The sequence below is a fragment of the Radiomyces spectabilis genome (genome assembly GCF_025331425.1).
Source record: "Radiomyces spectabilis strain NRRL 2753 chromosome Unknown BYT42scaffold_1, whole genome shotgun sequence".
NCBI classification, from domain to species: domain Eukaryota; kingdom Fungi; phylum Mucoromycota; class Mucoromycetes; order Mucorales; family Radiomycetaceae; genus Radiomyces; species Radiomyces spectabilis.
In genome coordinates this window covers 1416870-1429434 of record NW_026251926.1, presented here as the reverse complement: position 1 = coordinate 1429434, position 12565 = coordinate 1416870, and the positions used below count along the sequence as shown (strand labels likewise).

General features: G+C 42.0%; 3 protein-coding genes across 3 annotated transcripts; 1 reads left to right on the top strand and 2 right to left on the bottom strand.

Moving 5' to 3' along the window:
- Nucleotides 1-4956: 4956 nt before the first annotated feature.
- On the top strand, nt 4957-5152 carry BYT42DRAFT_487623 (uncharacterized protein; the record flags this gene model as incomplete). Its single annotated transcript, XM_051563816.1, is given in 2 exon segments — nt 4957-5042; nt 5056-5152. Coding segments are annotated over 2 exon segments (183 nt in total), but the record flags the coding sequence as incomplete, so codon positions are not given.
- Nucleotides 5153-5828: 676 nt separating this feature from the next.
- Nucleotides 5829-7101, bottom strand: BYT42DRAFT_552218 (uncharacterized protein). The gene is made up of 2 exons (XM_051566356.1): nt 7012-7101; nt 5829-6945 (listed from the first exon to the last, which is right to left on the bottom strand). Exons 1-2 carry the CDS (start codon nt 7070-7072, stop codon nt 6080-6082), a joined length of 927 nt encoding a protein of 308 aa, XP_051428313.1. The 5' UTR covers nt 7073-7101; the 3' UTR covers nt 5829-6079.
- Nucleotides 7102-10028: 2927 nt separating this feature from the next.
- On the bottom strand, nt 10029-12497 carry BYT42DRAFT_552217 (uncharacterized protein; the record flags this gene model as incomplete). The annotated part of the gene is made up of 2 exons (XM_051566355.1): nt 10029-12335; nt 12442-12497. The coding sequence occupies 2 exons, from the start codon at nt 12495-12497 to the stop codon at nt 10403-10405; spliced, it is 1989 nt and encodes a 662-aa protein (XP_051428312.1). The 3' UTR covers nt 10029-10402.
- Between the last annotated feature and the right edge of the window lie 68 nt (nt 12498-12565).

Sequence of the window (12565 nt, the reverse complement as noted above, 5' to 3'; positions counted from 1 at the left end):
TTTACATTCGCAAATTCCGGGCCGCATGCCGGACAGCCAACTCCGGACCAATATTTTAAATGCCGACCGGAACATCCACAACAGGCCGCATCAGCAACGAATAAGTGCATGTTGACGCTCTTCGTTTCATTAGTTTCCGGTACAGAATTGTGCGTTGTTGTCGAAACATATTTTCATTGGCTTGCGCATCTTCAATTCTTGTTTTGACCGGCAGCCAATGTAGATCCGCCATTTCAAAAAAAACCAAAAGAACAGGAGTTTAAAACAAATCGACAACAACAACTAAAACACTTGTTGTCGATTTTTTTTTTTTGTTGTCGATTTTTTTTAAACTCCTGTTCTTTTGGTTTTTTCAAAATGGCGGATTTTCATTGACTGTCGCCTTTTTAACTTTTGTTTTTTTGCCACTGGCAACCAATGTAAATCCGCCATTTTGAAAAAACCAAAAGAACAGGAGTTTAAAAAAAATCGACAACAAAAAAAAAAAATCGACAACAAGTGTTTTAGTTGTTGTTGTCGATTTGTTTTAAACTCCTGTTCTTTTGGTTTTTTCAAAATGGCGGATTTACATTGGTTGCCAGTGGCAAAAAAACAAAAGTTAAAAAGGCGACAGTCAATGAAAATCCGCCATTTTGAAAAAACCAAAAGAACAGGAGTTTAAAAAAATCGACAACAAAAAAAAAAAATCGACAACAAGTGTTTTGTTGTTGTTGTCGATTTGTTTTAAACTCCTGTTCTTTTGGTTTTTTCAAAATGGCGGATTTACATTGGTTGCCAGTGGCAAAAAAACAAAAGTTAAAAAGGCGACAGTCAATGAAAATCCGCCATTTTGAAAAAACCAAAAGAACAGGAGTTTAAAAAAATCGACAACAAAAAAGAAAATCGACAACAAGTGTTTTGTTGTTGTTGTCGATTTGTTTTAAACTTCTGTTCTTTTGGTTTTTTCGAAATGGCGGATTTACATTGACTGTCGCCTTTTTAACTTCTGTTTTTTTGCCACTGGCAACCAATGTAAATCCGCCATTTTGAAAAAACCAAAAGAACAGGAGTTTAAAACAAATCGACAACAAAAAAAAAAAATCGACAACAAGTGTTTTAGTTGTTGTTGTCGATTTGTTTTAAACTTCTGTTCTTTTGGTTTTTTCGAAATGGCGGATCTACATTGGCTGTCGCAGGCCAAAAAAACAAAAACAAAAGTACAGCTCGAATCTTGGATGGCCACAGCCTAAAAATGGAACAGTGAAGGTGCAGCACAATTGGCGAAGTACTCTAATTATCGTCTCGTAGTGGCTTCATATGGAGAGAAATCTGCAATCGAAATTATCATCGCCATAAACCACTACAGATCGATTTTGCTTCCTCGGCCAGTAGCTGCGGGCACCAAATAATTTTAAACCAAAACTCAAGAAGAACCACTGGACGTGCTATCTTGCAGTTGCAGTAGCATACATTCAAGATTTATGCCGACTACATTGAGAAGAAAAGCAGGATGTTTCATCAAGGGTCTTTATAGAAGTTTTGGCTCTGGGCAATCTCCTCTGTTCCGTGAATCACTTAGGAAGCAGCTCGATACTCACAGTTGCCGTCTGCTTCCGGGTTGCCGTTGTCGTGTTTGGTACAATAATGTATTCCACATATATATTCCTCTTTCATCGCATTATGTGCATGTTCACGGATAAGTCTCACCCTCAGAACATTCGCAATTTCAAAGATACCGAGTTGTACCACACTCAAATCCTAAATAGTGAAGATGAACCTCATGATCATCTTTATTCAGGAACCGACCTTTGATAAAACAATCATGCGATCCACATTCATAAATTTACCGTCTCCTTGTCAACCAAACGTCACAAGGACGACCATTTCCTCTTACCATTCGTCTATAGTACCTTCAACGACAGCATTTACAGCAATAGCGAGTTCTTATGCTGTAGATGATTAATTCAAATAATGATTCACCATAAACTATGTAATCAAAAATAAAAATGAAGAGCTGATCTGGGCCTTTTTTCCCATCTCTTGTTGCTCAATAAATCAGGGTCTCAGAAGGTTTCAGTCTTCCTGTGTTCCAACATTTACTTTATTCACAAACACCACACGGTTTATATAAACCACAAACACCCTGCGAGCTGAAACCCGTTCGTGCCAAGAATGCATCATCAGAAGAAGTTTTAAAGTCTAGGATGTCTGATACACTGGTCTTTATAATAATTCCGAAAGGACAAAGCAATAAGTATCTACATACATCCTATACCGCGCGCTAGTATAGTTTCATTATTCAAGAAATGTACTCCTCTTCGAGGAATACATGAATGTACTTTTATTTTTGATTATTTCTGGGAATGCGTATCCTCTTGGTGGAGTTGGTATCGAACCACTTCTCCTTTTTGAGGTGGTAAATCACACAAATACATGGAAGAAATGGTGGATGACAAGATGAAATGGCAAGCTTGCCGCGATCGCTATTTCACGAAATATTCAACACATGTTAGCCTCAAGAGTGCATATAACTTCTGGAAAAACAAAGATGCATGGACTCACGAAAAATGTTCTTTTATCAAAATAAAAGAGAATAGTGGTATGCTGTGCTTTGTAATTTTGATGACGTATGCTTTCCAACCAAAGGATTGTTATCGACACCTTAATTTTGTGGGGAGTTGTTGACAACTCTTTATAACTTGTGCTATTGACACACTTGTCTTATCGACAGACTGATTTTTTTTTTCCATTATGCCAACAAGGCAGTGAAACCGACGCCGTTTTTCTTCCCTTTCACCCGTGGCCAACCGTCCCGGAACAAATCCGATGAGCAAACATGTGTTGCAGAGTAACAAAGCGAGAACAGCATTAGCGAAGCAACCAGTCGTAAGTTCCTATCGACTCTACTGATATTCAGCGTATATTCACTGGGCTCTTCCCATTGTTTGGTTTTAGGGCGAAGCGCGCCATTGATCAATATTAGTCACGACTTGTCACGACCTACTCAATGGCCAAACGGTTTGAAGTCTGATGTCTTTCTTCCACTGGTAACTTCAAAGATATGCCACCCGTCCTCGTCGAGATTGATTATGCTGGAGAAAATAACTTCCTCCAACGTCTCGTGCGATATTGTGAGGGGATTTCCGCCGAGTATAGTGAGTCACATGTTGTTCTGGTTATTGCCCTTCGTAAATGCAGCCACCAGGCTTGGTCAAAGCAAGCAAGAACAAGTCAAAGCCCTTTCTTCTCAAGTTGCCGAGTTTACATGGGCAGAGAAATGTTGTTTTTTTAAGCAAAAAATCAAGTTCGAAAATTCCCGTTGGATTCGGTTGTTGCTCTTGGCTCCATTGTGGAATAAAAACAGTTATTGGCCGAATGCGGTCATAACGGTGACCTAACAATCTAGCAGCTATACCGTATCGCAAACCGCATTGTCCGAAGTGAGGTTAGGCCGGAGGAATCACGGATCAACTATTTGCTACGTGACATCGACGATACCAAATCTCGATATAACAGGCCATAACCATGCTTGACGACGACGCCAACGGTACCAAAGCGAAAAAGAAAACCCTCGCATGTCTGAAGGAAGGAATGACTATGTTAAGAAGGGTCTAGCGCGAATGCATGTCAAATCCGTCGCCTCCTATGCCGGAGTCTACCACTTCATCTGCCCACGAGTCAAGAGACCCCTCACCGAGATACGTTGGGGTGATAGAATGAATTGGCACGATTGTTATAATGATGGCTGCCGCAAAGGATACTTTAGAAGTTATGCCCCATGTGCTGGTCTTAAAGAATGAATACAATCACCGAAAAAAAGGTCATAAACGCAAACACATTGGTTCAATAGAAATGGTTTTGGAATAATAATAAAAAGAGAGGATAGTGCGATCGAGTTATTAATAACAAAACAAATAACGGGAAGGACTTTTGAAATGTAAACCTTGATGGTTGTGTACTGGTCGTTCGGCACCATACCACTTTGGCTACCGGGTGCACTGGCTGGGTCGTCATAATCCACTAATCTCACCGCCTTGTTTTCCCGTTCCTTGCAACTTAGGGTCCTTGGGATGTCCAGCCGTCAGCAGATGTATGATGCACCGTCCGTGTGGAACAACGCATCCGAGGTCTCCCTGCATGGAAAACGGCTCATGTAAAACGCGTTACCCGCGCTCCTTCAATGAAGCTACTATCGAAGATCACAGTGGTTACCCGTTATACCGTCGTCGCAACAATGGTGATTTTAGGCGATATGATACGGTATTCGGTAAATGGTTCTGTTAGCTGCATTCTGGTACAAAAACCTGAAGTCGTGTCCTTAGTGGTGCTGTTTTCGGCAACCTCAATTGCTAGTTATGTGACAGCACATCACCCGAACCTGGCATCGGCTGCCTACAGTTTGCTCCAATTTGCCATTAGCACAATCTGCGGATTGTTGGACATTCTTTTGGATAATACAGCGCCCAATCTTCCTATACCGTAGTCCATTTTTAGTTCAGCTTCCTTTTTTATTGTTCTTCAATTTCCCATTCGATCTCAAACCAGTCCTACAGCCAGTTACCCCGCACACAATACCATAGCAACGACAATGACCGCAACAATAAAAATGGCCATAGCAATCGCAGCTAAAGCAACCACGGCTATTACAGTACACTGTCCGCAGTTCACCATAGCAGCAACCACAGTAACCGTACACCAGCATCTATGGCGAAACACGTCCAGGATCATTCGACAATCACATCAACTATTAATGGCACTGGAATAATTTATTTATTAAATCAATGCTTTATCTTTGTGAGATTATTATAAAAAAGGACTTTGATGTTCCTTATGTATTTGTACGGTGGTTGGAACTATAATTTTTATGGTAGTGATAAGTACTGCACAGGAAGTCGTAAAGAAATACATCCGAGGCACTAGAAAATACTGAAATTGGCATGTACCTATTGTCCGATCGGCAATGAACCATAACGTATCAAAAGGTTACAAACAGCACCCTTTTCTTTAATATATGCCAGGCGTATGAACTTGACATACTCTGCACTTGAAGTCTACCGATTACAGTAACAATAATAGCCATGATAATCCCAACAAACAGCCCATGATGTACCAGCAGCTACTAGATATGCTAGATTATATTGCTGGTGTTGTATTCTCCGCTATTCATCAATGAGCAAAGTTAGCTGTTGAAGCACAAAAAGAAGTATTTGACGATAAGAACCATATCGTTGACATACCTACTTACAGTCACGTGTTAGCTCGTCTTTCGCATATCCCGCTGAGTTCCACCTTTCTATGATGGACCATATCCAGTATTTAACAAAACACTAACGCTAGTACTTGCGAACAGACATAACTGGTGTATTAATTACGCGCAATTATAGTCCCTATTGGCCTTTAAACTTATTTCCCAAAACGAAGTTTTACCCAGCGATGATACTACGAAATAGAAGCTGTCATCAACCTCGTGATTTAGTCAATAAGCGTGAATACAAAGTTCGTGGAAAAGCTTATTCGGCTGAACATGATCAATGGAGATCTTAACGCACAACAGAGTGTAGACGATTACTGGAAAGGGAAAAGGCTTTTGAAATTGACCAAGCAAAGGCTAACGCAGAAACCTGCGATCAAATGTATAATGAAGATCACACACCTTTATTCATGTCAATATATTCTTTAAGCGGTTACTTATTTTACTCAATATATTGACTCGTCCAGTCAATGCAATTTTAGATGTTCCTGAATAAACACAGTCATTTTTCGTTGTCTCAGATACTCATCGCATTATTTCACCACACGGTTCCTTTATGTCCATTTGTCGTATATTCGCAATCGTACATCATTCGATACCGGCCTTTATTAAATCATAGAAATAACAATATGCTTTTGATCTCACGTTTCATATTTTTTATCTTCGAATATAACAGTCAGCATGCTTGCCAGAGCGATCTTTAATTCAAGACGAAATTCATTCAATGAAAGAGCCGTTATCTTCCAAACACTAAGAATTGCTCCGACACCGTCATTTTTCACTGTTATCAGCACAGTTTTTTGATATGTCAATGAATTGCATTTTCTTCTTTTTACTCGGTAGCTACGTTTATTGGTCGCCTTTCTTCCAGCGGTTGTACGCATTTTTCAAACTAGTATAGTTGGAAAAGTGTTGGAAGTAACCTTCCCGGATGCCATCTTGGTAGCAATTGGGCCACTTCATTCTGGAACCCTGGTTTTTTTCCAGGTATCGTTCAATGTAACGCCAATTGCGGCCGTTCTGGTCTGCTTCTGGCGACGATGTCCTTTGGCGCTTGCACGCCTTCAACAGAGCTCTTGCTTGCTTCATGTAGCCAATGGCTCGTTTTTTCGTGCTATCATCGTCGCCGTCGTCAAGCGTGCTGATCGCTTTGTCACTGAATGATTCGGCCTCATGGATCACACGTAGCAACTGGTCAATTCGTGTTTCTTCCACCGTAACTTGATTTTGGACGATACGGCCTGCAATATGATATAATTGCTTTATCGTAGGATCATCATGGTGGTCATGTTCGACCAATGCTTGCTTTTGGTCTACAAAGAAGGAGCCAAGGGCGACAATCGGTTCCAGAGGCGTTTTCTGTAGATGCGCACAGATTGACTCCTTGCTTAAGATAAAGCATTCTTCTGCCCATGGATAGCAGGGAAGCTTGAAGAAAAATGTCTTCTTTTTATCGGTCTTCGCTGCTTTGAGGACTGATCGGCTGCACTCGTGTATGGCAATTACCATAACGACAGGTGGCACATCGTACGCAGTGATAATTTCTTCGCAGTAGCGAACAAGACGGTGCAAGAACTTGTTATCTACAGAGTATTGAACCTCGACGAGGACAGGTGGCAGGCCCTCTGAGTTGTCGGCGGCATAAAGTACATCCGACTTCAATCGATTTGGCCATTCAGTGGGCCTTGGCCAATACTCCTCTTTGCCGCTTTCTCCTAATCCAACGACGAGAAGAATCGGTGAATCTACACTGAATTCTAGTAGAAACGATAGAAACTTACCGATAATGGCATCTATAATAATATTTCTGGCTTTGTTGCTCTGCAACACGTGTTTACTCATTAGGTCTGTTCCTGGACGGTTGCCGAAAGGCAAACGAAATAAAAGTGCATCAGTTTCATCGCTTGTTGACATAGTAAATAAGTTTTGTTATCGATAACAATAAATAACAAAAATATCGATAGCACTAAAAAATGATATTATCGACAACACCGCTGGGTAAGTATAATGTCATCAAAAAAATTACCAAATTTAGCACCTGGGCTTAGGTTGACACAGCTGAGGAGCTGAATACATGTCGCACCATACAATTAGTTGTATCCAAAATTGCATCACAGTTATTGTCAATAAACCTACGCGGATCTATCCCAGTAATTTAAGGTACGACTGAGCAATGGATTCTTTCCTTAGACGACGCAATCCCTGGGTCCAAGTAGATATGCTGGGTTCTCGAGGAAGCAGATTGAACTCCTTTTGGAACGATGGATACAGCGCTATCATTTGAATAATAAGAATACGCCCAAAAAAAACCTTACAATGATCCCAACTTTGCCAAACTTTACGCTGGTCATCTTCCTTTTGTTTCAATGCGGCCGGTTGGCAGTGTGAGTATATATACCCGCATAGAGCCAGATATTTTTTACCCCAGGAAAGTAGCAAGTTAGTTGGTTCCAAGATATTGCCAGCTGTAGTCATTACCGCGTTTCATCTGAGAGGGTTGCAGCCATTTTGGACCGTCTTTACCCGATCTTTTTTGAATTGCTGAACGGCCTATGCTTGCTGAGGTAATTATGCTTGCTGCTATGGTGATTGCGGACGACGTGCAGTCGCCACTCGATTTAGGATTTGTAAATCACATGATCTACACTAACTTATCAAGACCTGTTAATCCTTTTTGCACCTTTTTTTATCTTTCAACCATGCCTCGCTTTCCACTTCCACGGTAATAGGCGAAATAATCAGCAGCAAGATGCCTTTGCGTCAGTTGTGCAGAGCATCGTTGTCGTCCAAATAAAATGTGAGTAGAGCTCCTTTTGAAAAAGGCTGTTGTCGATGTCGATCTGGGTGTTCTGTAACATCATTTATTTTGGTTCTTTTTTTATTATATTGTATATGCCCTTTCATTCTCTTCAGTTTTCAATGATCGAATTGTACATGACAGACATGCTTCTATTCATGATATCTATGAATTCATGCATCAGTAGGGTGACTATTGTTTCATCCATGGGAAATCATGTATTGAGTCTTCAATTTTGTCTTCTTCTTTGGTCTCCTCCTTTCTTTCTGTTTGCTTGAAAAACTCTCACTATCATTGCATCCACATCCGCATCCGCATCCATCATCCAGACTATTGATTATCCTGCGTGTATCTGTAACCGATATAGTCGAGTATTATCAAAAAGGTACCTTTTGTGTGATGTGACTATTCCTTTTCTGACAAGGGAAAACTGACCTGTCCTTTTTCTCTATTCTTCTTTACCTTTGGGTTTTGTCTCCGGTTTTCTTTTCGTCTGGCAAGCCATCCATCCTCCAGAATTTTTTTACTTTGTTCGTGCACCAGATGTGGCCAATCCGGTTTTTGTCGTCAAAGGGCATCGTCAGTGGTGTGACTCTTTTTTCATCGAAAAACGCTTACGCGTCCTACTCAGGTTCCTCTTCTCTGGATTGCTACCCGTGGTATCGCCTTTGGTATTTCTATTCTTCCCGACCATTTTATTTGTAGTTTGTAGTGTGTATTTTGTATTTTAGTTAATAGTCTTCTTGCAGTCTTTTCCTCCTTTTTTTCCCCACAGGGTTTTAGGGGGTTTCTACAGACGCGTACCCTTTCTTTTTTTCGGTCGGGAAGCTCTCGATATTGCTGCATCGCATAACAAAAGGTAAAATATCTTAACGACATTTGATTCAATCAAAGAGCTTACTAACTCATTTCTTTTTAAATACCCAACACACCCACACATCTTTCTAGACCTATCATAACCTTGGGCGGGACAGAAGGGAGGGGTCAATAAGTGCGGCTTTGTTCATTAAAAGTTTTTCATGGTATGCCAGAGTATTGACATTAATATACGAAGTTCCATCAAGAGTCTCGCTCAAGTTATGCGGTATATGCGTTAGACGTTTTGTCTGATGAATGTCACTCAATGTAAGAGTGTGACATTTCAGTAGCAGGTGGCATCCATTGCACAACGGGTGTACGGCTTGTGCTCGATTAAGAATATTCTCGGATTTAGAATCACTTTACAAATGTATGATCGAATCGATCTAAGAATAATTCGATTTAGGAATCATTTTTCGCAGCTTCCGCGGTGATTCTTAAATCAAGTGGTCACTGTACACTACTGTAATTTCCGTAGCCGCGGTTGCTATGGCTGCGATTGCCATGGCACTGTTATTGGCACTTTTATTTTGTGGTCATTGTGGTTGCTATGGAATTTTGGCTGTGGCTGGCTCCCTGAGCCGGCTTGAGATTGGATTGGAAATTGAAATGGATACAAAAAATAAAATAAAAAGAAAATACTAGTTTACGGTATAGGAAGATCGGGGGCTGGATGGTGTATTCAAAAATATCCAGTCCTCCGCAGATAAGATCCATGGCTATTGGAATAGCTGCTGGCAGCAACTGATGGCAGGATCGGATGTTGTGATGTTACGTAGCCAACAAGTGAGTTGCCGAAAATAGCACCACTAAACGCACAACTCCAGGATTTTGTACCGGCATGCAGCCAACATGATGAATTGCCAAATACAGTACCGCCTACGGCTAGACACACCAAGAACGCAGAAGTTGCAACGAAGGAAAAAGATGATGGTGATGTCAACGAATCATGACGACTCAGCCTTTCCCCGATAAGCGGAACGGTACGGTGCCGAACTACCAATGTCATGACCACCAAGCTTACACTTCAGAACTTCGTTCCCGTTATTTGCATGTTTCCGATCTGTTGTGCGAGACATTATAAACGAACCCTGCAAAAGTTTGAATGGTATGGGAACGTCGATTGAAATGACTCCAATGGAATGCAGAAACATGTGGAGAACAATAAAATGTGTACTATTGGCAACATAAAGTTACTGTATATGACCTTGGAACAGTTAAAGTCCGTCATCTTAAAATTTTGGATTACGATGCCAACAGTAAGATTCAGGGACACATTGACAGTCTTTGCTGTTACAGAAAGGATAAAGATGGCCGTCACTTTCACGTCTTTTATTTTTACTATGACTTGCACAAATATATACATATTTCGGCCCTTTACATGAGTTGTAGAAATGCTTGATAAGGAGGATCGTAAAGGAAATGATAAAAATGCGACCAGCAAATGAATTGGAACCTTTTTTTTCTTAGAGCGCTGAATATGAGGAAAGGAGTTTCAAAAGTGACAAGGATCATTCTTAAATGACATGGAATTGATCCTTCCATACCATGTATTCCTTTTGTCCCGATTCGTGATCCTTCAGTAAATTTCCTGTTTCCATATCAATAGGCCAGCCCGCAATCGAAATCTCGGGTTCGGTGTCGTGCCATGTATAAACCAGCATTTTCACTTCGTTTTTGCGCCTTTGCACCCATCCCTCCGGAATATAAAAGTCGTGCTGAGGACTGTCTCCGTTGCCGTAATAACGCGCCATGAGATGATCGTTCAAGTAAATGTAACCGGTCCATTGTCCTTCCAGATGCAAACGAAGAGGAATATTAAAACTGGCGCTAGCACTCTTGAGGCCGTGATCAAATCGGAATCGCATCCATCGTGCGCCATCGTCTAAAAGCACAGGGAATCGATACATCGATTTTTCCTGTTGCACACCGTTGCATTGAGTCCAAGGCAATGTTGCACGTTCATCGGGGACTCCGACGGTATTAAAGGGATTATCCAATTTGCGCACATCCACACCGGCAATTTGCCATGCATCTTGAGCTCGCTGCGTCTCATTGTGCGAAAGTCCACTGAGAGTGGCCTTGATGATTCCATGCGGGTTACGAACATCGTCCATGACGAAAGCTTGGCGGTGCAACCCAAAGTTGCTCACCAGAATGACGAGCTGGTTTTCCAATCGGCCTTCCCGAGACAAGTAGGGGGACAGGTCGTAAGTATGCGATCCTAGGAACCATGGATCAGGACCAATTTTGGCGCCGGGAGCAAACAGTTGGCGTGAATAGGTAGTGTGGCCACCGACAATGCGCCCGTTAAGGATCACCGTGCTGCGATGGCGGGCATTGAGGGATAATTTCACTTTGGGCTGTTGCTGAGATGGCGTAAGAAACGTTGTTTGATACACCGTATGGCCGCTGGTAAAATGATAATCCAACGAGTCCCATGTCAGACGACCATCATGAGGACGGTGCATCAACGGTTGCCAAGGTAGTTTTTCAAAGTAGACGGGACGTGCTTCCCAATGACTTAAGGACACCACAATCGGCAGCGGGAACTGTTGATGGGCATGTTGTTTCAAATCTGCGGTACGGACCAGGGGGAGCTGTTCGTACACGCCCTTGAAGTTGTGAAGTAAACGACGGTCGGTCGACGTATCAAAGGACAATACTTGAAGATTTCGATTCGACGGGTGATAATTGACTTCCAGGTGCTTATCATGAGGGTTGTAAAACATATCGTCTGCGCCCCAAGCAAGAAAAGCTGGAGAACGTTTGACTCCCTGATTCCAGTAAGGTTCTTGAAATTCGGCGTACAGTGTTTTCGCATCCTCACCGGTCAAACCAACAAGATAGAGATTGCCGGTGGTGGTAGCGAGTTTGGTCCATCCGTTGGTTTTTTCAAATGTCAATATCATGACTTGGCCCTCCTGCCGCCACACATCGTTTTGCATATTGCCGGTCATGCTCAAGGCTTTCTTCATAAACGCCATCGCACCAATCTCGTTGGGTTCAACGACCCAGACCTCGTCGTTGCCGTTCGGATGTAACATGCGAGCAAGGATTGGAACGGTGGATACAATGAGATGCAGACCATTGGCCGTTTGATAATTGCCAATGCCAATAAACGAGGTTTTGTAGGGCAAGTGACAGCCTAAACTGAAAGCTTGATCGTTGTAACGGACCGAGACTTCGAAATTATCACGCTTTTTGCGATCAAAGTTACGGAAAAAGTTGAATTCCACGGCTTGATCGGCGCCGACGGCCACACGTTGTCGATTCAATACATGAGGGATGGAGGTTTTCACGCTAGCATGTTGTACCAGGTCGGTTTTGGTGAAATAAGGATCGAAGGAACGAGCGAACAAAATCGTTTGCCGAAGCAAGCGGCCGCGAGAAGACATGTAACCATGTTCCCGAATACAGGCCGAGTAATCATACGAAGTATACACATCGCTAGTAAGCACAAACAAAAAACGTCAATATCCGACCCACCATGACCTAACACCGAGAAAGAGAGGATAAGAGAGGATAAGAAAGCAAAAAAAAAGAGGACACTTACGGGTCGCCAAGCATACCACAATTGGTACCTCCATAGACCATATAGAGGTTTACCATGGTTGAACCTTGAGCCAGTAAAGTTTCCACGAGAACTTAATTGTAATGATCGCCCAAACAGTTATAGA